The sequence below is a fragment of the Ammospiza caudacuta genome, unplaced genomic scaffold (assembly GCF_027887145.1).
Source record: "Ammospiza caudacuta isolate bAmmCau1 unplaced genomic scaffold, bAmmCau1.pri scaffold_39, whole genome shotgun sequence".
NCBI lineage: Eukaryota > Metazoa > Chordata > Aves > Passeriformes > Passerellidae > Ammospiza > Ammospiza caudacuta.
In genome coordinates this window covers 2012059-2039837 of record NW_026683124.1, presented here as the reverse complement: position 1 = coordinate 2039837, position 27779 = coordinate 2012059, and the positions used below count along the sequence as shown (strand labels likewise).

General features: G+C 51.6%; 1 protein-coding gene across 1 annotated transcript; it reads left to right on the top strand.

The window, feature by feature from the left end:
• The first annotated feature begins 2476 nt into the window (after window positions 1-2476).
• LOC131571884 (olfactory receptor 14C36-like) lies at window positions 2477-3433 on the top strand. Its single transcript, XM_058824640.1, has one exon. It carries the CDS (start codon window positions 2501-2503, stop codon window positions 3431-3433), a length of 933 nt encoding a protein of 310 aa, XP_058680623.1. The 5' UTR covers window positions 2477-2500.
• The last annotated feature ends 24346 nt before the right edge of the window (window positions 3434-27779 follow it).

The window sequence follows — 27779 nt, the reverse complement described above, 5'->3', positions numbered from 1 at the left end:
CAGACCATCTTGGGTGCCTGTTAAGTAAGCAAACCAATGCTACTCCCTCACACTGAGTGGCCTGCTCTCAGACATAGAGACCATCAGACATGCCACCGTGCAGAACAGCAATAGAATTTTTATTTTAGGCACATGGGCATGGCTGTGTAGACTCTGAGGGTATGTGTTGCATGAACCCCTCCAGCCACAGGGAGTCAATCCACAAGAGCATTCAAGTAGTGAATGAAGAGTTCAAGAAGCTTCAAGTGGAAAACAAAGACTGGTTCAATAAACTCTTCCAATCCAAGGGATAAAAGGGTTGGATGATGTCTATCTAAAACAGGAAATTAATTTTCCTAGTTGTTGTATTGTTAATTGTCTCATGTTTGTTTAGATGCTTTTAGAAAGTCTTACAAAATTCTTTCAGTTTTGTCTTTGTTGTGAAACAGAAAGGGGGAAGATACCCAACACAGGCTCCTCATGGACTCCTTGGAGGAGAGAACTGGAGGTCAGGATGGCACAAAAACGTCTCAGACACTCAATTTTGGAAGGAAAATCCTTAAAAGTAGCTAAAAGTATTCTTAAATCCATAAAGTACCTTTAAAACCTTGAGTATCCAAAGCCATTAATGAGCCCTACTGAGTGTCAGTACAAAGCTCCTCAGGGACTCATTAAAGCAGATAATTGGGGCCATGATTGTAAAACCTCTCACACAGTGTGTATCAAAAGGGAAACACAAAGTACCTTAAAATAACTGAAGTACCTTGTAGTATTAATGAGCCCCACTAAGTGTTGTTACTGACAAAGCCTCTCCAGGGAATAATTACAGCAGATAATTGGAGGCCATGATTGCACAAACCTCTCAGAGACTCCAAGGCAAAAGCCCAACCCAAAGTCCTTTCAAAAGCCTGCAGTCCCTACAGGGAGCACTAAGGATTCCCCAGAGCCATTGCTGGGCAAGGCTCCCCAGGGACTCCTTCCAGCAGATCCTTGAGGCCACTGGGATGTGGGCTAGGGGGGGATGCTGAGGGCAGGACAAGGGGCTGACTGTGCCCAGCCTGGTTGGGGCTGTGCCAGGAGGCCCCAGGACCTCAGGACAAGGTGTCTCCTCACAGCCCTTGGTGGCACAGACCCTGCTGTGCCCCAGGGCACCAAGACTTGGCTTCTCTTTGTCCCCACCTGTCATCACTGCCTCCAGTTCTCTGCTCTATCTGGGGCCTGGGGACACTTTCTCAGTTGTGTTCCTCACTGGGACCCATTAAAAGTCCAAGAAACTTTGGAGTTACATTCTGACTTGGAGTTCTGGAGAGGTTTCTTCAGCTCCCTCTCAGGGACTGATGTTCAGGCCTGAGCACAAAGCCCCAGAGGGTCATTAATGTCCTTGTGCTGTGTCTGTGCTGCTGAGCTGGGCTGGGCTTGTGGCACAGAGGCAGCTCCTGGTAACCAAGAGGAGCTTCAAAAGCACATTTCTCTTGATGAGCAGCTCTTCTGCCAGCCCAGCAGGGCTGGGGCACTGCCTGCAGCCACCCTGGGCCCAGCACAGAGGCACAGAGAGCTTCAATCAGTCAGGGCTGGGAAGGTGCTGAGAAGTGCTTGGGGCAGAATCACTGCCAGCCCTTGGCACAGGAACCTCTGGCTGCTGGACAATGCAGCTGCAGCTCCTGGAGCCATCTCCTTAAGTTGGAACATCCCAATGCCTACAGACCCTGTGAGTACATTCTCTGATTGTCTGTTGTCCAGAGCAGCCTGGGGTGCCCAGGGCTGTCCTGCAGAGCAGGGTCCTGCAGCCCAGGGCGCTGTGCTGGGGCAGGGACTCTGCTGCCAGCCAGGGACAGCTCTCAGCCAGCCCTGGCAGCTGCTCCCAGCACGGGGGGGACAAGATCTGGGTGGGAGGAGACAGCTGGTAAGGCTTGGAAGTGCTCTCCTTGTGTGTGGAGGTTGCTGCATTGTTCAGGACTGCTCCCATCCCGGCATTTAACTGCAGAACATTTCCAAGTAGATTTTACAGGGAGTACAGCAAGGCAGGGGCTGCATAAAAGGGAACCATTTATTAATCTACTGCTTTGGGTTACTGGGATGGAAAATTGCACGTAGATATTCATCTCTCTGTTCATGTTTAGAAAAAATAAATAATTTGAACTCAGCTCTGAATAAAGCAAGCAGTGACACAAATCAGCACAGGACCCCTCACAGGCAGTGTCAATATCCCTTCTCCAGCCTCCTCAGGGTTGGTCTGATGTTGCCATCAGAGCCTGCAGAGCCAAAGCTGCCCCTGGGCAGGGAGGGGTCTGCAGGGCAGAGCTGAGCCCCCAAGGCTGGACTGGGCTTTGGCAGCACTGGCAGGGCCCAGCCATGGGCACAGGGAAGCAGCTGCTGGCAGGGACAGCTCCAGGCAGCAGAGCCCTGGGCAGGCAGAGCGGGGAAAGTGCCCCCAGGCTGTGCTGGGATATTTAAAGTCCTCTCCAAACCCAACTATTCCATGGTTACTTTTCTTACAGATCCCCATGCCAAGACACAGAAAATGCCCAACAGCAGCTCCATCAGGCACTTCCTCCTGCTAGCATTGGCAGACACGCGGCAGCTGCAGCTCCTGCACTTCTGCCTCTTGCTGGGCATCTCCCTGGCTGCCCTCCTGGGCAACGGCCTCATCATCAGCGCCGTAGCCTGCAGCCACCACCTGCACATGCCCATGTTCTTCTTCCTGCTCAACCTGGCCCTCAGCGACCTGGGCTCCATCTGCACCACTGTCCCCAAAGCCATGCACAATTCACTCTGGGACACCAGGAACATCTCCTACTCAGGATGTGCTGCACAGCTCTTTTTCTTTATGTTCTTCATCTCAGCAGAGCTTTCCCTTCTGACCGTCATGTGCTACGACCGCTACGTGTCCATCTGCAAACCCCTGCACTACGGGACCCTCCTGGGCAGCAGAGCTTGTGCCCACATGGCAGCAGCTGCCTGGGCCAGTGCCTTCCTCAATGCTCTCATGCACACAGCCAATACATTTTCCCTGCCCCTGTGCCATGGAAATGCCCTGGGCCAGTTCTTCTGTGAAATCCCACAGATCCTCAAGCTCTCCTGCTCCAAATCCTACTTCAGGGAACTTGGGCTCATTGCAGTTAGTGTCTGTTTAGGTTTTGGTTGTTTTGTGTTCATGGTTTTCTCCTATGTGCAGATCTTCAGGGCTGTGCTGAGGATCCCCTCTGAGCAGGGACGGCACAAAGCTTTTTCCACCTGCCTCCCTCACCTGGCTGTGGTCTCCCTGTTTGTTAGCACTGCAGCCTTTGCCTACCTGAAGCCCCCCTCCATCTCCTCCAAATCCCTGGATCTGGCCCTGTCAAATCTGTACTCAGTGGTGCCTCCAGCCCTGAACCCACTCATCTACAGCCTGAGGAACCAGGAGCTCAAGCCTGAAGTGTGGAGACTGATGACTGGATGCTTTCAGGAACATTAATTTGGTGGCCAATTTCTGAAAACCACTTATAATAGAAGTCATCTTATTGTTGGTTTGACTGTAGGTTTTTCTTTTTTCCTTTATATTTGTTTTCTCATATTGTCCACAAATAAATGTCTTTGTTTGTGCCATTTCTCATTTTGTTTCCCTCCAACTTCCCTGTGGCCACAGACTTTGTCAATGAGGGGTTGTGCTCTGGGTGACTTTAAAGGAAATAAAGGATGTCCCAGCCACGTTTTCTGCAGAGATGCCCCTTTTGTTTCCTTCTCTGGAGCTGCAGCAACAATGTCTGTGTGCAGAGCTGGGGGCAGATCAGTGCTGGCCCAGCAGCTGTGCCCAGCAGCAGCAGCACTTGGTGTTGCCAGTGCTGCTGCCGTGGCCCTGCCCCGCTGCCGTGGTGGCCCTGGTGTTGCTGCAGGGCCTGAGTGCTCTTGGGGCCGGGCACAGCCCTGGGGGTGGCAGTGCTGGGGCTGCAGCAGGGACAGGCCATGGGCACTGCTGGGGCAGCGCTGACACCGCAGGCCAAGGCCTGGGGGCTCCCGGCTCCTTGCCCAGGCTCTCTCAAGAACACACCCAGGCCAAAGCTCAGCACAGAAAAGCCCCGTGAGCAGCCCCAGGCTGGCCGTGGGCAGGCTGGGGGCAAACAGCATGGCTGGGGCTCTGCATGGGCCCTGGGGAAGAGGGGAGGGAGCAGCAGGGGCTGATCCATCCCCAGTGTGCTGCACAGCTCAGGGCAGCGTCCCAGAGCGTCCTCATGCAGCTGCCAACAACATCCCCCCTCTGCAGACCTGGCCTCTCCCCCAGCTCACACAGGTGCCCCATCCTTGCAGGCACAGACACGGCAGCACTGGCTCAGCAGCCCCTGTTTGCATTGCACACAGCAGGGGGAGCACCCCCATGCTGTTATTGTGGGGACATGAAGCTGAGGGAGCACAAATGCCATCAGCCCCTGGGGCCAGCAAGGGCTGGGGGACACCAGGGAAACCACTCAGCTTTGTCCTGGCATCTGCAGTCAGCCAGAAAGTTTGTTCCCATCAGCTGGGAGTTTCCTGTCCCACTGCAGATGCTGTTGCTCAGAGCCTGGGCTGCCTGGCAGCTGCCCGCAAACTGCCCTGAGCATTTCCTTTTGCTTCACATTTGCTTTCTTTATACCCCCTGCTTCACATTTCTTCTAATTCCCCACCCCAGGGGGCCCACAACTGGACACAGCACTCGAGGGGCTGCCCAAGCAGTGCCCAGCACAGGGGAAGAATCACTGCCCTGCTCCTGCTCGCCACACCATTCCTGATCCAGGCCAAGAGCCATTGGCCTTCTTGCCCACCTGGGCACACTGCTGCCTCATGTCCAGCCTGCTGTCCATCAGTCCCTGCAGGTCCCTTTCTGCCTGGCTGCTGTCCAGCCACTCTGTCCCCAGCCTGTAGCACTGCAGGGGTTGTTGTGGCCAAAGTGCATAACCCAGCACTTGGTCTTCCTAAACCTCACCTTTTTGGATTTGGGCCCTGGATCCAGCCTGTCCCAGGCACTGTGCAGAGCCCTCCTACCCTCCAGCAGATCCACACTCACACCCAGTTTGGTGACATCTGCAAAGATGTCCTTGGTTCCATGGGGCCCCTTAGTGTCACAAAGGCCTCTTGGTCACACCAGGCCCTGCACTGTCACACTGGTCTCCTTGGATCCGTGTGACCATGCAGAGCAAATGGTTTCCTTGTTTCCATTGGGCCCCAAATATGACAATGGTCTCCTTGGTTCCATTGGGCTACACAATGTGACAATGTTCTTGTTTGTGCTGCAGTTTCACAGGAGCCCCTTGGTTCCATGGGCCCCCGCAGTGTCAGAAAGGCCCCTTCATTCCACTGGGCCGTGGAGTGTCCCAATGGTCTCCTTAACTTTGCAGTGTCAAAATGGTGAAACTCCTTGGTTACACAAGGCCATGCAGTGTCACAATGGTCTCTGTGGTTCCACGAGGACCCAGAGTGTCACAGTGCACTCCCTGGCTCCATTAGGCCCCAGAGCACCACACTGGACCCCTGGTTCTGTGGGCCTGCACGGTGTCACCATGGTCCTCTTAGTTCCATGAGGCCCTGCAGTGTCACAATGGCCCCAGAGTGTCCCAATTATCACAGAATGACAGAGTCAAATAGGCTGGAAAAGACCTTTGGGATCAGCAAGCCCAACCAATACCCTCATACTCCCTTGTCACCCAGATCACGGCACTAAGTGCCACTGGAGAGGGACAGTGACTCTGCCACCTCCCCCCTGGCCAGCCCATTCCAATGCCCACTCACCATTTCTGTGAAGAACTTCTTCCTATTGTCCAGCCTGAACCTCGCCTGGTGCAGCTTAAGGCTGTGTCTTCTTGTCCTGCCCTCCAGCAGATCCACACTCACACCCAGCTTGGTGCCATCTGCAATTTGTGAATGGTGGACTCGATCCCCTCAGCCAGATCATCAGTGAAGATATTAAACAGGACTGGGCCCAGCACAGATCCCTGGGGGACACCACCAGTGCCTGGACACCAGCTGGGTGCAGCACCATCCCCACCACTCTCTGGGCTCAGCCTCCAGTAATCTCTTGACCCTGGGAAGGGTGAACATGTCCAAGCCATGGGCTGCAGTTTTTCCAGGGAATTCTGTGGCTCATGGTTTTAAAGGCTTTGAAGTCCAGGCACACAACATCCACAGCATTTCCTGCATCCATAGGTGGGTCACCTGGTCATAAAAAGAAAATGAGGTTGGTCAGGCAGGACCTGCCACCCCTAAATTCATGCTGCTGGCTCTGACCCCTTGACCATCCTGCGGGTGCCCTGGGATGGCACTCAGGGTGATCTGATCCATAACGTTCCTGGGCACCCAGGTCAGGCTGACAGGCCTGGAGTTCCCCAGCTCCTCCTTCCAGCCCTTCTTGGGGATGGGCTCACACTGGCACCTCCAGTGCTCTGGGCCCTCCCTGCTGAGCCAGTACTGATGGTAAATGATGGAGAGCAGCTTGGGGAGCTCATCCAAAGCTCCTTCATCCCCCTGGGATGGATCCCATCTGATCCCACACACCTGTGAGCATCTGATGGGCTCAGCAGGTCACCAGCTGCTTCCTCCTGGATTACAGGGGCTGTTCTGCTCCCTGTGCCCATCCACCAGCTCAGGAGAACACTTGTCATGAGGACAGCCTGTCCTAATATTTAAAATTTACACAAGAAATTAAGTAGCATAGTCTTTTACTTATCTTCAGTTACTCTGTTCTCAACTGCAATCGATAAAGGGTTGTGGTTCTCCTTCTCCCTCCTTTTGCTACAAACTTTTTATAAAAACATTTTTTAGTCTTCTTATAGAAACCACCAGGTTAAGTTCTAATTGAGCTTTCACCTCTCAACTTTTCTTCCTGCATAACCTAACAATATCCCTAAACACTTCCTAAGTTGCTGGCCCTTTTTCCCTGAGTTCCTACAAAAACTCCATGCTCTGCCAGGCCAGTCATTTACCTCACTAGCTCATCTTTTGCCACACTGGGACAGGCTGCTCCTTCCCCCTTAAGATTACTTCCTTGAAATGTGTCCATCCTTCCTGGATCCCTTGTTTTTTAAGGCCTGTGTCCCCTAAAAAGATCAGTACCAGATTTAGTACTCCACACATCAGCATCCTAAATAGGCCAAAGTCTGCCCTTCCTAATTCCAGTGCAGAAGTTTTGTTGCTGCCCCTCCTTCTTTCACAGAACATTGAACACTTGATTATTTCATGGTCACTGTGTCCCAGGCAGCCTCCGAGCCCCACATCTGCCACCAACCCTTCTCTGTTTGTGAACAGCAGGGGACAGAGCTTTCCTTGGCAGTGGGAGTGTTACCAAAAATTTAGTAAAACATAAAATTCCTTAACCCCAATGTAGCATTAAGAAGCAGCATTCTTTATTCAGGGGGATGCATGGGGGAGAGCTCCTCCCAAAGCTGCGCATGCTGAGTGCAGGGAAGTTTCTGTTTCTATTCTGTATTTTGCACACATATTCATTGATTGTCCTAGACATACATATGATAATAATTTCCCCAAAATCAATAACATATTTCCCCTCCCCTTTATCTATGTATTCTTCCAGACCCTGGGGGTCTCTCTGGTTGTCCCTGGTGGTCGTGGACCCCAATGTTCCTGTGGGCCTGGCTGAGCTGGCAGGACACTGAGGCTGGTGAGCTTCCAGTTCCCCTTCTCACACAATGGGCATTGTGTGGTTTCCATAGGCCTGGGGTTGTGAAGAACAAGCTCCAGGTGTAAGTTCACCTGGCGGAGACAATTTATCATCTGGTTACATGAGGACAGAGAGTGGGCTAGGACATCATAGACTGCCTCTATGAAATTACACAGCCAGCTGTGACATCACAGATAGGCTGTTCCATCACAGACCATCTGTGGGGCATTGGAGAATGGGCTGTGACATCCCAGAGGGGCTGTGTGACATCCCAGCAGGGCTGTGTCAGGTCACTGAGTTGGTCACTCTGCCCCAGCTCCCCCTCACAGTTTCTACCAACAAGTCCAATGCTGGTCATGCCCAGCAGGGTCCCTGCCCCCTGGGATCCCCCCGGCCAACCTGGAGCCACAGCCTCCACCAAAGGATGTTCCACAGGATCCACCCCAGAGCCTGACATGGGGACAAGGGGCCAGGGCTGTGTGACCAGGACATCAAGAACAGGGATTATCCAGGTCACTGTGGCCTGGTTTGGCTTCCCCAGGTCAGGAAAGATGTCTGGCAGCTGGAGCAGGGTCTGGGAAGGGCCTCCAAGGTGGGGCTGGAGCCCTTGGGCTGTGAGCAGAGGCTGAGGGAGCTGGGCTTGTCCAGCCCGGAGCAGGGAAGGCTGAGGGACTCCTCATGCCAGCCTGGCAGTGCCAGCGAGGAGGGGATGGAGAACACAGAGCCAGGATCTTCACCAGGGGGCTGGGGAGAGACAAAAGCCAATGGGTGGAAGGGGAGGGAGAGGAGATCAGCCAGGACAGGAGGAGATGAAACGAGTCAGGCTCCTTTCAGCATTTCCTCAACACCAAGAGCAGCCTGACCTCCCTTCTCCATCCCCCACTGACAGCTTTGCAAATCAGGAATTGTTTGAGCTGTTTTACACCCACTCCAGGATGAGCATCCTGATACCAGAACTTAATTGTGTTTACATCGATCATAGAACCATGTTTGTCTAAATAATTTTAGTATGGAAATCACTTGTGGATGGTGCACTCATCAGATACTGCTGGGAGGTTTCACATAACTGTGATTGTTATTAAATTGTGTCCTTTTCCACTGTGATCTGTTGGCCATGAAGAGAAATTTTCTGTGCCTCTGAGTCTCACCAGTTCCTGACCCCCAAAGGACACAAACCTGATGAGTTGTTCTTCCCACTGAGGTAGTGGCACCTGGGCCTCCCTCTACAGCCAGAGCAGAGCTCTCTTGTCCCAGAAAGTGTCTGGCAATGCAGGGATGATGGAAACAGGACAGGCTGTGGGGATCATGGGCAGGACTGAGCCAGGGACAAGACTGACTTTTGCATTTTACAGCGCTGTGCCTTCCCTTGGCTTTGTTGGCTGACAAGAAATTAACTTCCCTCTGTGTCTCGGGCAGCTCCTTCTCCAAGGAAAGCAGGTGGGAGTTGGAGCCAAGGAGATGAAAGCTAAAGGTGCAGCCTGGGCTGGAGGGAGCTCAGATTTGCACAAGGCTGCTCTGAGTGCCAGGGCTGGGATGGGGGAAATGGTGGGGTGGGGGTAGGGACAGAGTCTGATTGATTGTCAGCCATGCAGGGTCTTGATTTTTATATCTTCATTCTGCATGAGGAGGTATTTGGTTTCAATGTCAAGTGCAGATTGCTATTAACAGGGAAAAAAAAATAAAAAAAACTAAACAGGTCCCACAAAATATTTTCTCAAAGTATTTTTAAATAGAACATATTCAGTTGAATGCACTTCTGAAATCTCTCTTTTTAACCACACAAGATTTGGAAACTGAAATCAAATTATTCCCAGAGGCTTGGCTTGTTAAGGTGTTCTCACAGTTAATGAACCCTGGGACACTGAATTCCTGCACTCAAGAGCTGAAGGCTGAACAAGCCTCTAGAGCAGGAAAATTCAGCAGCAGCCTCCAAGGTGCTGAAGATGTCAGCAGCCCCCACTGAGGCCATCCCTGCCCAGAGACCGTGGGGGAATGGGCAGACAAGGAGAGCATCCCTGGGGCTGGGGCAGCACAACTCAGAGGCACCAGCGGCTCCAGCTGGGCAATGGAGTGTGGAATGTGGCTGGGAAAGCCCTGCCTGGGCTGTGCCAAGCAGGACCGACAAGCCCTGACTCCCATTCCCCAAAAAACTCTCGCAAGGATGTGGAGAAGATTTATTAATAATTGGTTAGCAGAGAAAGGCCATACTGACATAAAGCCGTTGGTTAAGCTGAAGGAAGAAAGTCAGCAGTCAGCAAGCTGAAAGGAAAGGTCAGCAGTGACCTTGCTGCAACATGAGGATAGGGAGTAGAGATTATTCCTGAATATATCCTGAGAATATGTAGAAAGTATCAAAAGTAGAACCATAGGAATGCAGAAGTAGGCGTAGGTGCTGATATGTAACTGACCAATCCTGAGCTCACCTTTTGCAATATGTATGAAGCTCATTATTAACTGTATTTAACCCGCCGTACTGATCAATAAAATTGAGCCTGTGATGATCAAATGGATGTCCTGGTTCCCTTCCGTCGACAAATGGTGGAGAATGCAGGCATAACCGAATCTCTGCCCTTTTTCTCGGATTAAAAGAAAAAGGGATTACGCCACGGTCGAGGAACTTGGGTTTGGGTCCCTGCAGCCGGGATGGTGCTGGAATTTGAAGCACCCTTAAGGTTCACAACGGTGACCTAAGCCAATACGTGTCGCGGGAGCCTGGAGAGCTGCAACAGCGCACGCTGATTAATAGGTATGGATAGGCAAGTGGCATATGATTTATTTACCGCCTATTTAGAGCGGCGTGGGATAAAAGGGATAGATTTAAAAAAGGAGTTACCAGGGTTATTAGCCTATGGCCATGCTAAGGGTATCTTTTCTAATCCTCATACAGTTCATGAGCTAACAGAGTGGAAGAAGTTTGGGGAAATATTGTGGGATACAGTGCTAGACGATGATAAGTCAGCAAAGAAATTAGGAAAGTTATGGCAGGTGGTGTATAACAGGTTGCTTCAACAGGTCTCTGAGAGAAAGGCAGCAGAAAGGGCGACAGGAATATAGGGTATGGTCGTGAGGATGATCCCCTGGCACCTTCTGTAACTAAGGTACTTATGCCTAAGGGTCCCCAGCAAAGTGGTGTGGAGGATTTTCCTATAGGCGCAGTGGAACCGTCTGCACCTTTCCTGTCAGAGGGGGAGGGCGAGTCGGATGGTGGGGGTAAGAGAAAACCAGCTTTGCCTCCGCCACCAGCTTCAGGCGGGTCGGATGGTGGGGGTGGGAGCAAGCCAGCTTCGCCACCGCCGCCAGCCTTGCCTCCGCCACTTCCCCTCAACGAGCCGGCTCCGGTTACAGCTTCGGTGGGGGGGTCGATTCCCCCGCACGAGCCGGCTCCGCTCGAGTCGGCTCCGGTTTCACTGTCAGCTCCAGCGGGGGGGCTGCTTCCCCTGCTTCCCCCGCGCGAGCCAGCCTCTGCTCCACTGCCTTCCCCGTGCAAAACCTCGGTGTCTGCACCGAAGTGCCAACAGCATAGCACCCTTAAAGAGTCATATCCCATCCCAGGGCAACACCGTGATCCATGGGGGGAGATGGCTAAACAGAGGAGGGAAGCTTGGGCTGCTTTGGCGAGGGAAGTAATGCAAATGGGGGATGGTGAGGCGGTGGAAATAGCTTCTAGTCTTGCATGCCCAGTTACATACATGCCACAGTATGATGCACAGGGGAACCTAACGCATAATATAGCAGAATATACTCCCTTAGATTGGAAGCTGTTAACTCAGCTACGTTCGACGGTTAGTCAGTTTGGAGTAAAAAGTGAACCTGTTAGGCAAATGTTAGATTATCTTTTTAATACTCAGGTTTTATGTCCTAATGATTTAAGAGGAATAGTTCGGTTGATATTTACTCAACATCAGCAGTTATTGTTTAACACCCATTGGCAAGCGTTGGTAAATGAATCGGTTGCTGTACAACGAGCCTAGGGAGACCCATTACATGGGGTGACAGTAGAGGAGCTGATGGGCTTAGGGGCATATTTGCGTACAGAGGCACAGATGACATCGGGAGCGGATAAACTTAGAGAGGCTATGAGGTTAGTGCGTGCTGCAATAGACATGGTTAAAGAGCCAGGAGGGTTACCGGCTTATATGGGCATTAAACAAGGAAGGGAAGAATCATTTGGAAATTTTATTGATAGAGCAGCTACTGCCATAGATCGGGCTGGTATCGCAGACTACATGAAGGGGGCGCTATTGAAGCAGTGTGTTTGCAAAATAGCAATCCAGCAACCCAGAGAGTGTTGGCTACTTTAGGGGCAAATTGGACTATTGAGGAAGCATTAGAAAGAATGGCATTGATGCTAACAGCTTCACAGGCATTTATAGCAGAAGCTTTAAAGGAATTAGGATTAGGTTTGCAAAAGCAAGCAGAGTCCACTCAAAATCAGGTGTTAGCTGCTCTTGCTCCTCTCCGAAACGGCTCCCTGGCATTCACACAAGGAGGTTTGAGACCATTCATCAAGTGTTACCGATGCGGCAACGAAGGACACACACGCCGAACATGCCGAGCGACTGGCATATGGTGTCAACACTGCCGATCCACCTCCCACAACACTACGGCTTGTAGGCGCCAGTCGGGAAACCATCCGCGGAGCGCGCATCTCGGGGGCCGCGCCCAGACACAAGTTGCCGCCGTGACATCGGAGACACCAGCAGCTGCCGTGACATCGCTGCCACCTCCTGTCTGCAACCCGCAACAACCGGGAGCCTCGGCTTGGACTTATCAGCAGCAGTAGACGTCACACTAATGACAAACCGGCCTGAGAGGATACCCACTGGAGTAAAGGGTCCTCTTATATTATATTATAATGTGGAGCATTATTGCTGGGACGTTCCTCTATAACTATGTTGGGATTATTTGTTTTGCCTGGTGTTATCGATGCGGACTTTACAGGGGAAATACAAATCATGGTTTACACCCTTTATCCTCCGATTAAAATTACAAAAGGACAACGCATTGCACAATTGGTACCATTGTCACAAATGACATCAGGAATACAATCATTTACTGGACAAACACGGGATGAAAAAGGTTTTGGCTCTACTGGTGATACATCTTTTAACTGTGGATTTACAAAATAGACCACAGCAAAAGGTTGAAATTACTTATGGGCATCAAAGCATAACCCTTTATGGATTATTGGATACAGGAGCAGATACCAGCAACATTTCTCCAGAAGCATGGCCACAACATTGGCCTCTATTTCCTTCATCAAACATGCTCACAGGAGTGGGAGGATTTACATTGGCAAGTAGATCGCCATCTTTGTCTGTGTGCATTGAGAATCAACAAATATCTGCTGTGTTTTCAATTGTTCAACTGCCTCCTACAGTTTCCTGCTTAATTGGAAGGGACATTTTAACACAATTGGGAGTGGTGTTAACTAATCAGCACCCTTTGGGGTAATTGCCATTGCTTGGACTTTCCCCATTCCACTCACCTGGAAAACGGATACACCGGTGATGGTTAAGCAATGGCCATTAAAAGGGGAGAGTCTTATGCATGCCCATGAATTGGTACAGGAACAATATACAAAAGGGCACCTACGACTATCCACAAGCCCTTGGAATACACCTATTTTTGTAATCAAAAAGAAATCAGGGAAATATCGTTTGATACACGATTTGAGGGCTGTAAATGACCAAATGGAACCAATGGGAGCCTTACAGCCTGGTCTTCCAAATCCAGCTATGATTCCAGAACACTGGCCACTTTTAATTATTGACCTAAAGGATTGTTTTTTCACTATTGGCCTGCATCCTGATGACATGAAGAGGTTTGCTTTTACTTTACCAGCAATAAATCGTGAAGAACCAGATAAAAGATTTGAATGGACATCTCTTCTGCAGGGCATGCGCAACTCCCCCACTTTATGTCAGCTTTATGTTGATGCTGCATTACAGCCACTACGTCGCAAATGGCCAGCAACTATAATATATCATTACATGGACGATATTTTGTTTGCACAGCAACAGCCATTCTCCTCTTTACAGATTGACACCATTAAAAATACTCTTGCTGCATATTCACTTGTTTTTGCTGCAGAGAAAATTACGACTACAAAGCCCTGGAAATATTTGGGATGGACTCTGATGGATCAAATAGTAATACCACAAAAATTGGAATTACAATTTGACATTAAAACTTTACATGATGCACAGAAGTTGCTGGGAGACTTACAGTGGCTGAAGCCTATTGTGGGAATACCAAATAATTTATTAGAAACCCTACGGCCTTTGTTAAAAGGCGTGGACCCTACTACTCCTGTACGCCTGACAAAGGAGCATCATCTTGCCTTGCAACAAATTAGTAACTGTGTACAGCAAGGGTATGTGTCTCGTCGACAACTCGACCACCCCATTGACCTTACTATCTGGAATAGTCCTTGCCACTTGCTTGGTGCTCTCTCTCAGTTGCAAAAGAAAACAGGGGAGATACGGGTGTTGGAATGGTTATCACCACCACTACAGCATAAGAAAACAATATCTTCAAAAATTTAACAATTGGCTGCATTAATCAAAAAGGGGCGTCTCAGAATTCCTAAAGTGGATGGTAGAGAACCTGCTACTATTAGATTGCCTATGGAAAAAGAAACCTTGGACTGGTACTTGATTAATTCGAAGAATTTACAAGAAGCATTATTGATGTCACCTGCTAAAGTAGAGACTAGTAAATTAGTGCCTAGAGTTTTGCAATGGATGACAGAATGGAACTGGATCACTCGACCTTTGAGAGAAGAAAACCCCATAGAAGGAGCTATTACAGTTTTTACAGATGCAGGAAAGAAATCAAGGCGTGCTGCTGTTACCTGGCAAGAAAAAGGACAATGGAAGCATCAACTCCTCACAGCAGACCCTGCAGATAGCTTACAAACTCTGGAATTGTTAGCAGTAGTATGGGTGGTGTCCAACTTACAGGAGTGTCGCCTTCTGATGCAAGGCGAGGTGACCTGGTTCTGAGGAAACGGCACGGCGACCCAAACTCTCCAGGGTCACTCGGGCCAAGAACACACACAGACACCAGTATGGTGGATGGTTCAAGACCTTTATTGTCCCGTCTCGTCGGGTTTTATACCAGGAAAGTTTTTTCCCTACGTCAGGGGGTCTTACTTTACTGTAATTGGTTAGTAAGGAGTAGAAAGTTACTAATGTTAGGGGGGACTACATTCTTGGGTGATCCCTTATCACTAGGCATTAGGGGGAGAGGAGCTCTACTGCTTTCCGTAACATCGCGAGACCTTCCGACCGCCTGACCCTATCTACTACATCTCCCCCCCCTTTTTTACAAATGAACGAAGTAGTCATATACATAGGTACTGAGATGAGGCATGGGGTTGTCGACAGAGAAAGGGGTTTGGTGAACTTGGGTAGAAAATCTTGTGACTGGCAGTGTTCTCTGGTTGAATTCACAGCGGTGAATTGCCGGCCTATGAACAGGATGTTGGCCCACTCTAGGCGGGTCTGAACGAATGAGACAAGCTTGTTCAGCAGGCATGGTCCGAAGGTGACAGCTAAAAGTAGCATTGCCAATGGACCTGTTAGGGTAGAAATCAGAGTGGTTAGCCATGGTGATCAATTGAACCAGGACTCGAACCAACACTGTTGGGCTTCCCTGTCCCTCTGTCTCTGAGCCAGTCTGTTTCGGAGTTCTGTCATGGAGTCTCTCACGACTCCCATGTGGTCTGCATAGAAACAACACTCCTCTTTCAAGGCGGCACACAGGCCTCCTTGCTGCACGAACAGGAGGTCTAGACCTCGCCTGTTCTGCGAGACCACTTCTGAGAGTGAGGAGACTGACTTCTCTAAAAGGGAGATGGTTTTCTCGATCCTCTGCAGGTCCTCGTCAATTGTTGTCTGCAGCTGTGACAGTCCTTGGTGTTGGGTCGCTGGGACTGAGACTCCTGTGGCTGTTCCTGCTGCTCCTAGGCCCAGCAGCATTGCGACAGCTAAACCTGTTACTATTTCTCTTTTGTGGAGCCGGCTGGGCTCCTCGAAATGGCGATACACTTCTTCATCCGCGCGGCACAAGGCCCTAGGAACAATCAGAACTTGGACACAAAAGTCGTTAGAGTCATCGAATTTGGCAAGGAACACACAGGGACTCACTCCAGATCGCTGGCAAACCCACATCCCAGATGCGGATGGGACTGCCCACTTATTGTTTTTCCCGTTGGGTTTGACAACAATCGGTGCAGACGTTGCCTTTCCGCCTAGCTAGGGTTGCATTGCCAAAGCATCTGCCCCGGCCTGTGACTTGACTCAGGGTGATTCCTTTGCGGGGAGTGTCCCCTCTACATTGGTTGGGTGCATCTGCTGTGGAGTAACTGAAGGGAGTGTTTAAAGCGACTCCTTTGTAAAAGGGAGATTCGACATTGTAACAGAGCCAGCAGGATTCGGTTAGGTAAGGGTTGGATTCGTTCAGGGATAGGAAGGTAGCTTCTAACATACGAAGGATCGGATCTAAATCTGACTCGGCTAAATGGTCTACCTGAAAGGACATGTGTGTGGCGTGTGGGGAATAGAGGTCTACCTTTGGTCGTCCTAGAATCAGGTCGGTGATGCGGAGCATGAAGGATGGGGTGTTTGGTGTGGTGATTTCTCTGAGCACCTTGTCGCTACTAAGGTGTTGCGTGACCCACCTGAATGGCCAATGGGGGTAGTGATCTGGGCTGGCTTGCCCTCTGGCAACAAGCCCCAACAACAAAATCACACAGAAACACCATTGACGCTTGGGTTCCACCCGTGCGGGTCTCTCGAGCACTGCCTGACGGCTTGGTGGTCTGTCGCTTTCCTCTGGAATGGGGATGTACGCGTCACGAGGACGTCCCACGAGCAGGTCCTGTAAACAGAAACTCACAACTCTCATCAGTCTCATTCTGCTCACCATGGAGGTCCGGCTTAATTGACTTAAGTGGACACCACCTGACCTTGCCGTCCTTTCCGACAGCTGCGTACCCTCGCCCCGCAAGCATCAACCTCCAGCCCCGTTCCCATTCGCCTAGCTCATTTCTAATTACCACCTGTGGGCCCCCTGCTCCTGTTTCTGCTCCCGTGCCTTCTGATCCTCCCTTTTCATCTGCTCCAGTCGCTCCAGCTGCCTCTGGCCCTCCTGGTACAGCTCCTCAGCCCTCAATGCCCACTCCCCTGCATTCTGCTCCATCTGTTTCACAATGTCCTGCCAGGCTCTCATCGGCTCCTGCTTCCTTTGGCGCTCCAGCTCCTCCTGGACCTCCATGCCCTTCTCCCGCTCCATTTCCATCATCTTGTCCAAGCGCTTCTCTTCCTCCGCCAGTTCCTCGAGCATCATCTGCTTCTCCAGGACTTGCTTGTCCCAGATCATGTTACACCTGGCACTGAGGAACAGCGTGTTCAGTTCCCGCACATCTTCCTCCTCCTCCAGCTTCATCCTTGTCGCTCGCTGCGGCAGCTTCTGCTTCCCCTGCTGCAGCTCCTCGTCCATGTCTCTCCCGCGGTCCCTCTCATCCTCCAGCTCTGCCTTTCTCTGCTCTTTGATCTGGGCCTTTTTCCGGGCTTCCTGCAACATCCAGACGCCTTTCGCTGCGGCATCCACTTTGTTGTTGCTGATCTGGAAGTAGCCTTTGACTGGGTCATGGCTGTTGATGTGAATGACTGACACGGTGCCCTGTCGCGAGGAGAGTGCCCCTTCCAGCATTAGGGCTGCTGCTGATGTTGACACTCCCGGTCCCTTTTTTGTGTGAAGTATTATAGCCACCAGCTGGGTGCTTTTCCATGCCCGGGACTGCCCTCCCACTCCATTCACTGGAGGGACTTCTTTGAATTGCCAATGCCCGGGCCAATGCGTTTGGGGGATAATTGTGCAGTCTGATCCCATGTCTGCCCAGAACTGAAACCCTATGACATGGGGATCTTTACCGATGACTGCGGTAAAGGCGGCATGTCCCCCACACCATCAGGGGCTCCTTCCCTATTCTCATGGCCAGGGCCACCCAGGGATCCTGCTCTGGGGCATCCCCTGCTGGTCCTTTGACACCGGCGCGGCTTGTGGCGGTGGGGGGTGCGAAAGCATTACTGGTGGTGTTGTGCAGTTCTGGCATTGCGTTGTAGGTGGGGATACAAAATTGACTGCCTCCTGTGGGGGCATGGGGTACGAGGGTCCCCTGCCCCACTGGGGGTTGCTGAAGCTGGGCCGCTGCACATTCCAGGTGGGAGGGGGCTGAACACGGCCCGGCCACTCCCTCCCTCTGCTATTTCCCTGAAGCCTGGATCTGCATTCCTCAGCTAAATGTCCCTTAAATTCCTCTTGGCGTGGTGGAGCAGCTGCTGATAGCCGCCTTGGTTGGGGGCAGTTTACTGCCAAGTGGCCTGCCTGGCCACACTTAAGGCATGCCATCACACTGATTATTGCAGTGTGGACTGCTGCTTGGATGGGAGCAAGGTGTTCCTCCTTTGCCACGTGTCTGATCATGTCAGCTATGTTAGCCCCAGGTGGCAGTGATCTTAAAATGTCCTTGGTGGCTGAGTTGCATTGCTGGCGTAGGCAGTCTGCCAGCACGGGACCTTTTGCCTCTGAGGGTTATGAGGAGGAATCTAATGCTGCCTGAAGCCTGTCCACAAACTGAGTGAAGCTCTCACTTTCACTCTGTCTTATGGTAGACCACTGTGAGGGTTTGGCTACTACTTTGGCAGTAGCACAGATGGCTTCCCGGGCAGCACGAGTGGTTGTCATAACTTCATGGGCCCTTAATCCCTCAGCCTGGGCCTGGGGGGTGATCATAGTGGGGTCTCTACCCATCAATCTCTGTATACTGGAGCCGTGTAGTGGATGGTCAGGTCCCATTATCTGGGCTAGCTCCTTTGCGCATTGATCCTCCCATTCTTGTTTAAAAACAATCATTCCCGCCCCATCAAAAATCATTCTGCACGTCTGTTTGATGTGAAAGGGAAGCATGTCATCCCCCCCAAAAACGCCGTCAATAAGTTTGGTAACCATGGCAGAATTAATTCTCTTGTCTGCAGTCGCTTTATTAATTGCCTGTACCTCTTTTGGATTCACTGGAGAATAGGTCCTTCTTTGGTTTTCGCCTGCCCCCCCAACACGGACTGGGAACACTAGCTTGGCTGAAGGGGTGTACTCAGCACAGGCTATCTTTATTTTTCGCCAGTCTGTAAGCGGCGTCCGCTCTTTCTCTGATGATCCCTTCACCCATGCGGGAGGGCTGCGACTAGAGACCTTATATGCTGCTGCTCTCCCTCTGTTAAGGCTAGAATCTGAATTGGAGCTCTCCGACTCCCTCTCAGACTCGTCCCGGCTCGAGTCTGAGTCGGAGTCAGAAGCCGAAAGACCAAGTACTTCTGGGCTGCTCTGCCTTTTTCTTGGGCTCCGACCCCGCCCCCTCCTGCAGGGGGCAGACCGTTCCCTCCCCCTGGGGTCCCCCTGCCTCCTGCTGGGGGAGGTCCTTGCCTTATCTGGGCTTAATTTGAATAGAGCGCTCTGATTGGTCTCACCCTCCACCGCGGGGACCGCCCCCCCTCCCCGCTCTCCCGCGCATGCGATGTTAGGCACACTGACTCCATTTCTGCCCTTTGTCCCCTCTTCTCTTCCGCCCTGACCATGCGGTTGGTTGCCATTTTCAAGCCCATACAGTGGCAGAGAGATTTTATCGATCCAGGCGGTTTCTGACCGTCCCGCCGCTTCCCGCGCATCCTCCGCCAGCCCCCTCCAAAAACACTGCGCCCGTTGCTCTGCCTCCTGTGTTGGGTCGGCAATCGGCGGGGGGAGACGGGTAGAGGAGCCGCGGTTTTGCCAAGAGGCTCCGAGGGGGGACTGGGATCTGGCGGGCTCCGCGGGGGGGTTGGGGGGTCTCCCGGGGGTTTTGGGCTCGGGCTCGAGGGGAGGTGGGACGCGCCTAGCCCCCGCACATCCCCGTCTTCAATCTGATCACTTTCCGGGGTGGTCTGTGTCATAGCTCCCACCCCCAACTGCGGAATGGCTATTAAACAGCTTCTCGCAGCTTTCCAGGTTTCTTGCTCTTGTCGAGTTTTTTGCAGAGCCCGGATGACTCTGCCCCACAATTTTAGGGCTTTCCCTGAGCCTGAACACATGTTATCCTCGGCCAGGGTTTTCGTACAATTATCCCACTCCTCTGGGTGTAAAATATCCACAGGGCTTTCTATAGCCCTCAGCTTGATCAATCTTGGCAATGCGAGAGTCATATCTTTAAGCTTACATTCACTTCCCCATTGTGCATGCACCTCACTTACTACCTTTGCAATTGCTTCCATGAATTGAGGGCGTCCCCTCCACTGCACAAGGCCAGCTGTGCAGCCTCCGTCCTCTCTCCAGGTGAATCCCCGTTCCCCGGCACTGGTTCGATCCCGGGTTTCCGGCACCAGGTGTTGCCTTCTGATGCAAGGCAAGGCGACCTGGTTCTGAGGAAACGGCACGGCGACCCAAACTCTCCAGGGTCACTCGGGCCAAGAACACATGCTAACACCAACATGGTGGACGGTTCAAAGGCCTTTACTTTTTCGTCTCGTCGGGTTTTATACTCGGGAAAGTTTTTTCTCTACGTCAGGGGTTCTTACCTTACTGTAATTGGTTATTAAGGAGTCGAAAGTTACTAGTGTTAGGGGGGACTACATTCTTGGGTGATCCCTTATCACTAGGCGTTAGGGAGAGAGGAATCCTGCTGCTTTCCGTGACATCGCGAGATTTTCTGAGCGCCTGACCCTATCTACTACATTGGATTGGAGATTCAAAACCAGGAATTAATTTATTTTCATGAATCAATTGCAGGCAGCCAGCTTTGTGAATATTTTCCAGGAGTTGGTCGGGGGTACCGAGCAAAGGGTCTCTCCTTTCCAAGGGGTTAAGCCCCCCTGCCCAATGAGCAGTGTGCTGAGTTAGGGACCATGGGATGTGTCTGTCTGCTGTTGTTAGGAACACCCCATGCCCTCAGCACCCACCGGCTTCTTGTTCTAACGAAAGAATCTGATCTCCCCCAGTGAGAGACACTTGACAAATGTGTTCTGTTTCTGATTTTTGGGGGAGAAGCCTGTACTGCTTTGCAATTTTTTTTAATTCAGTAGCAGTGTACGAGACTTCTTTAGTGGTTTTGTGTGGGCTAAGATCTTCATTATTATATAGTTGCATTCTGTTTTAATTAGAGGTTTCATGTTATTACAGCAGTGTTTCCTGCAATTTTTCATCAGGGCTAATTCTTTTTGAGGGCAATTTTAATTAATGTGAGGAGTTTCTTTCTCTTCTGTTTCTTTTGAGGAATCAGAGTTCTGTGAATTTTTAACATGTTCCTCTCTCAAGGCAGCCCATAACAAGTTATTTATGTTTCTTTCTTCATCCAATTGTTTTTGCAAAACTTCAAGTAGGTTTTGAAGGGAGTCTATAATAGCATTTTCCTCACTTTTTCGCTTAAAGCGAGTTTCTATGGCTGCTGTGAGGCAGGAACCCAAGACTGAGCACAGGATGGTTTTATTTGTGCCCAGTTTGAATTTTGATTCATGTTGCATAGAAGATATTCTATCAATAACACTTTCTAAGTTAAAGCAATTGCAGCTTGCCCATTCTTCTCTCCCTGGAGAAGGTGTGGCATTGTATTTAGCAAGCAGAGCATAAAATTCAGCTTTACCTTTTGCACTGAAGTCTTTAGTTATTTTGTGAGGGGACCAAAGCTACACCAGGGAGTTAAGTTACACAAATCACACAGCCTTTCCACTGTCCCCTGGCTTCCCTAGGTAGTTGAAGAGACAGAATCAGTCTGGGAGGCCCTGTGAGGTTGCTTCAAATTTGTCTCTTCCTTCCCAGACAGTACAGATAAGCACTCACATGAACACACACACACAAATATTTTCTTTGTGAGGGGACCAGAAACCTAGAACAGGGAAAAAGCCACTCAGCCTTTGCCGGGCCGCCCCTCGCTCCCTGTGTAGGTGAAGGGACAATATCTGTCTAAAAGGCACAGCTTATTTCTTCAGGTCTGTCCCTTCCCTTTTTAGACAGTCCAGATACACAAAATACAACAGTAAAAAGAGTAACAGTTTCAAATACAGCTCAAATACAACAGTAACAGGTTCAGATTCAACTCAAATACAACAACAACAGTATCAATATCAATATCAATATCAGTAACAGCATCAATATCAGGATCAGGAGAAGTATCACTGTCGGTGTCAGTGCCTGTATCAGAGTCAGCAACAGTAGTGACAGTAACAGTTTCCCCTGTTTTGCACTGAGAGATCTTTTATGCCAATTCCGGAGACAGAGCACTCAATTTAGCATGGGATTTGCCTGTAAATCCCTCTGCCTACTGGAATCCTGTCCGTGATGCCAATTTAATGTCAGGGTCCATCCTAGTGGACAGATGACCTGATGGTTCATAGGAATGATCTCAGAGTGCAAAACACCAACACGGTACAAGGGGGTTTGCAGTGATAATCAAAACAAATGCAGTTTTATTGAAATAACTACAGCAAAAATGCGATAGAGGGATTAAAGGAGAGAAAAAGAGAGAGAAAGAGAGAGAGAGAGAGAGAGAGGGGATATAGCTACCGACGCAGAGACGAAGTCCTTTGGTCCAGTCCAGCCAAGGGTCCGCCTGCTACGCTGGGGAGATCTCAAAGGCTCTAGCTAACTCAGAGGCTTTTATTACTGAAAATTGCAGGGGGGGGGGAACAGATACAATAGGGAACAGATGTAACAGGTAGTCCATGTTCTCAACAGTAAATGAGCTTGATAGATGTAACAGGTAGTCTATGTTCTTAGCAGTAAGCGAGAGCCATTGTATTCTTGGTCCAGTGGTCACAATCTGCAGGCAAACATCTCTCTTCGGTCAGCTTGCCTCCCCACACACCTCCCCCGGGCTGGGGGTTTCAGTCCCAGTCCTTGGAAGGAGCAGAGGGGCCTTTTTAGGAGTTTCATGTCTCAGTCCTTGATGGAGAATCTTCTTACATCTCAGTCTGTCTGTCACGGTGGTTGTAAAACAGGTGAGGGTCTTCTGTGGGAGATCACCTGAAACTCAGGAGAAGTCCTGCCAGGCTGAGAACTGGGACAGCTTCCAGAGCTGCTATTGTTGCAAACGGGGCATGGTGCCCTCTTCTTAGCATACAGCAAACACACTTGTGAAAACAATAATTCAACACTGAGCTTTCAGGTCTCAGGGCCCGTGGCGTATAACTTTTCTCCTTCAGAGCCAGATGTAGACAGGGGAAGAGGGTCTTCTCTTCAGTGGTCTCCCAAGGACGATCATGAGGCAGATGAGGGAAAATTCAGACAGACTCTCACACACTGTCAGATTGCAACCCCCAAGGGGTTGAGCTCTGCCTTTGGCACAGTCAGGCCTGGCCAGCGCAGGCCATGCTCAGCAATTGCTTGTGTGTGCCTGGCCTTGCTGTCAGCCCCGGCAGCGGCTGCGTGGCTCCTTTGTGGCCCTGTGCTGGCCCAGCCATGGTGGCCCAGCCCCTGTGCAGGCCCAGCCCAGGCCAGGAGCATTGCGGCTGGGAACGGCCCCTGTGCCGTGGTGCCCACAGCAGCCTTGGGGCTCTGTGCCCCATGGCCTCCCTGCTGGGCAGCCTCTGCCAGCTCCTGCAGAGCCCCTGGCACCTGTGGGGCTGCACAGACAGCCCTGCCCTGGGCTCTGCCAGCCTCTGGGCCAGCAGAGAGGCAGCCAGGGCTGGCCATGACCGGGAACAGGCCCTGAGCCCTGCAGGACGATGGAGCTGGGCCACAGCCAAACTCAGCCCAGGCCAAAGCTGGGCTCAGCAACCAGGACTGCCAAGGGCTGTGCACAGAGGCTGGCGCTGACAAATGTCCTGGGCCCCCTCCCTGCTCTGTCCATGCCACCAAGGGCACAGAGCAGCCTCCTCTCTGGGCCACTTGCCTGTTTGCAATGCCTTGCACAGGCGCTGGCACTGCCCCCAAGGCCTGGCCTGAGTCCTGCCCCTGCACGCTCAGCCAGGTTGAGATGGACACTGATGGTTTCTGGACCAGGCTCTCTGAGCCCGGCCCAGCTCCCTGCAACCTCTGCCAGCTGCCCTGAGCTCTGGGCAGCACCAAGGGCCTCTCCCCAGCCCAGCCCAGCTGGCTCTGGCCCCACAGCTCTGCTCAGGCCAGGCTGCTCTGGCCACTGGCCCCATGGCCTCAGCCCCTGGCAAGGGCACAGCAGCAGCTGCAGCTGCCACAGGACTCAGCCCCAGCCATGGGGGAAGGATCTTGGCCAAGGCTGAAGGAGGCTCCCTGGCTGCCCTGTTCCCCTCGGGCTGAGGTGCTGAGAGCTCTGCAGCCCCTGCCGCCATCCCATCTGCCCAGGGCAGACCAAGAGCCCCGGCCTTGGGGCCCTCAAGAGCTGCTCCTGCCGCAGGCCCAGGGCCCATGCCAAAGCTGGGGCAGCCACAAAGCTGTGCCCATTTCTGTTCATTGCTGCTCTGATGGGGATGGATCCTCAGCCACTTGGATTTTACTCCTCCAGAGGCTTTTTCTTTCTTCAGCACATCATTTCAGGAATTCAGTGAAAAAAGCTCATAAACATTTGCTCAAAACACTAGAACAATACAAGACTCACAGAAAAATCTAAGTTTTCAATATTTCTGTTGTTAATTCAGAAGTGTATTAAAAGTGAAACAGCTATATTGAAAAAAAAAAAAAACAAAACAGAACTGTTTTGTCCTGTTTTCTTTTACTATTTATGGATTGATATCAGCAATGTCCAGTTGGTATTAACCCCCAGAACCTTCTAATGCATCCTGAACATATATGAAAATCAAGACCCTTCATGGCTGACAGTCAAACCGACTTTTTCCACACCTCCTCCCCACCATTTCCCTCATCCCATGCCTGTAACTCCTATGGATCAGGAATGCTGTGGCCAGCAGGAGCAGGGCAGGGAGTCTTCCCCTGGGCTCAGCACTGCTTGGGCAACTCCTTAAATGCTGTGTCCAGTTCTGGCCCCCAGTTTAGGAAGGACATGTGTGGGATCTCAGCACGTCAGGACTGATGTGCAGAGTGACCGAGACCACCCTTGGGGGGCTCAGGAGTCCTGGAATGTTGCCAGAAGTGTCTGGTGGCTGGACTTTGATCCTACACAGGAGACGACACCGGTATGAGGATGGGAGGATTTCACTGGGGTAAATGGTGAAGGGATAAGTTAATCAGAGTGTGAAACACAGGGTTTAAGATTTCTGTAAAGGGGGGTCTAGAGAAGTAAGATGGAGGAATTGGGGCGTGTTCTGTCCTCCTTCTTCTTCTTCTTGGCCTCCATCTTCTGTGGTGATGTTGGCACTTTGGGATTGGTTATTACTAAAAGTGCACTGGTTAATAAGGGTGAAAGGTATTGGGGAAAATTGATAAATATTGTATACGTAATTTGGAGTATAAAGATATGTGACCGCCCTTGGGGCTCTCAGTGTGCTCATGGCTGGCTTGCTGTGCAGACTCTGTCGGGCCGAGAGAAAATCTTTTAGATAAACAATTAATAAACACCGAGACCAAGAAAAAACCTGAAGTCTTTTCTCGTCCTTTGAAGCGCGGGCTGTCCAAGGCGAACCTGGGCCTTTCCAGGTCATTGAAACAGCTGAGAAACCGACAGACATGGAGGGGCTGGAGCATTTCCAGAGAAGGGCAACAAGGTTGGGGTAGGGTCTGGAACACAAGAGCTTTGAGGAGTGGCTGAGGGAGCTGGGGTTGTTTATCCCTGAGAAGAGGAGGCCCAGGGGCAACAAGGCAGTGTCAGGGCACAGGTTGAACTTGATGACCTCCAAGGTCTTTTCCAATCTTGCTGATTCTGGGATTCTCTGAAAGCACCCTTGGAGCAGTTGCAGGATGAGCCCTGAGCCTCGTCTTCAGCAGCTCCAGCAGCCCAGGTCCCTCAGCTTCTCCTGCCAGCCCCAAAGCCCATCCTGTCAGTCCTGCAGAGCCTCTGCAGCTCCTCCTCACTGCCCAGAACAGGGAGCCCCAGAGCCAGACACAGCAGCCCAGATGTGCCCCCCTGGCCTGGGATGCCTCTGGCAAGGGAGCAGCACCAGGCACTGCAGGAGCCTGTAGACAATTCCTGCAGCACTTGTAGGATGATCCTACTGCCCAAGGGACGTTCCCATGGTGCCAAGTCAGGAACTGCAGTGGGGAGTGGGGCCAGAGAGGAAAGGGCAAACAGGGATGGGCTGTTTGCAGGGCAGGGAACAGGGCTGGGCAACAGGAAGAAATTTGTGCCAGACAGAGTAAAGAAAGCCAAGATGAAGCAAAGGAAATGCTCAGGGCAGTTTGGGAGTGGCTGCCAGGCAGCCCTGCCTCTGAGCAACAGCATCTGCAGTGGGACAGGAAACTCCCAGCTGATGGGAACAAACTTTCTGGCTGACTGCAGAGGCCAGGACAAAGCTGAGTGGTTTCCCTGGTGTCCCCCAGCCCTTGCTGGCCCCAGGGGCTGATGGCATTTGTGCTCCCTCAGGTTCATGTCCCCATACAAACAGCCTGGGGCTGCTAACGGGGCTTTTCTGTGCTGAGCATTGGCCTGGGTGTGTTCTTGAGAGAGCCTGCGCAAGGAGCCCCCAGGCCCTGGCCTGAGGCGTCAGCGCTGCCCCAGCAGTGCCCATGGCCTGTCCCTGCTGCAACCCCAGCACTGCCACCCCCAGGGCTGTGCCCGGCCCCAAGAGCACTCAGGCCCTGCAGCAACACCAGGGCCACCACGGCAGCGGGGCAGGGCCACGGCAGCAGCACTGGCAACACCAAGTGCTGCTGCTGCTGGGCACAGCTGCTGGGCCAGCACTGATCTGCCCCCAGCTCTGCACACAGACATTGCTGTGCTGTGCAGAGAAGGCAACAAAAGGGGGATCTCCAGGGAAAACTTTGCTGGACTGTGGCAGTGAGGATCTATGTTCTTGATAGCTTCATATGAAAGAAATCCTTTATTTCATTTAAAGGTATCAAGAGCACAGCTCCTCACTGACGCAGTCTACAGATCACAGTGGACGTGTGGAGAAACAAAATGAGATATGGCAAAATTGATTGCTTTCATTTAGGGACAACATTAAAAAGGTAAACAATGAAAAAGAAGCTCCATAATGAAACCAACAAGAAGTATCAAAGAAAACTTTTATTACAAATTATTTTCAGAAACTGTCAAGCAGTTTCATGTTTCTTACATTGTCTAGTCATCAGTCTCCAGACTGCAGCCTTGAGCTCCTGGTTCCTCAGGCTGTAGATGAGAGGGTTCAGGGCTGGAGGCACCACCGAGTACAGAACTGTCACTGCCACATCCAGGGATGGGGAGGACATGGAGGGGGGCTTCAGGTAGGCAAAAATGCCAGTGCTGAGGAACAGGGATACCACGGCCAGGTGAGGGAGGCAGGTGGAAATGGCTTTGTGCCGTCCCTGCTCAGAGGGGATCCTCAGCACAGCCCTGAAGAGCTGCACATAGGAGAAAACAATGAACACAAAAATACCAAATGCCAAAAAGACATTAACAGCAATAAAACCAAGTTCCCTGAGATTAGAGTGTGAGCAGGAGAGCTTGAGGATGTGTGGGATTTCACAGAAGATCTGTCCCAGGGCATTGCCATGACACAGGGGCAGGGAAAATGTATTGGCTGTGTGCACCAGAGCATTGAGAAAGGCACAGGCCCAGGCAGCTGCTGCCGCATGGGCACAAGCTCTGCTGCCCAGGAGAGTCCCATAGTGCAGGGGTTTGCAGATGGATATGTAGCGGTCATAGCACATGATGGTCAGGAGGAAATACTCTGCTGAGATGAAGAACAGAAAGAAAAAGAGCTGTGCAGCACATCCTGAGTAGGAGATGTCCCTGGTGTCCCAGAGGGAATTGTGCATGGCTTTGGGGACAGTGGTGCAGACGGAGCCCAGGTCACTGATGGCCAGGTTGAGCAGGAAGAAGAACATGGGCGTGTGCAGGTGGTGGCTGCAGGCTACGGCGCTGATGATGAGGCCGTTGCCCAGGAGGGCAGACAGGGAGATGCCCAGCAAGAGGCAGAAGTGCAGGAGCTGCAGCTGCCGCGTGTCTGCCAATGCCAGCAGGAGGAAGTGCCTGATGGAGCTGCTGTTGGACATTTGCTGGGGCTGCACATGGAGAATGGACAGTGACAAGTCTGGAGAGGCTGCTTTGAGCCAAACCTTGGCCATTCCCTCTAGATTG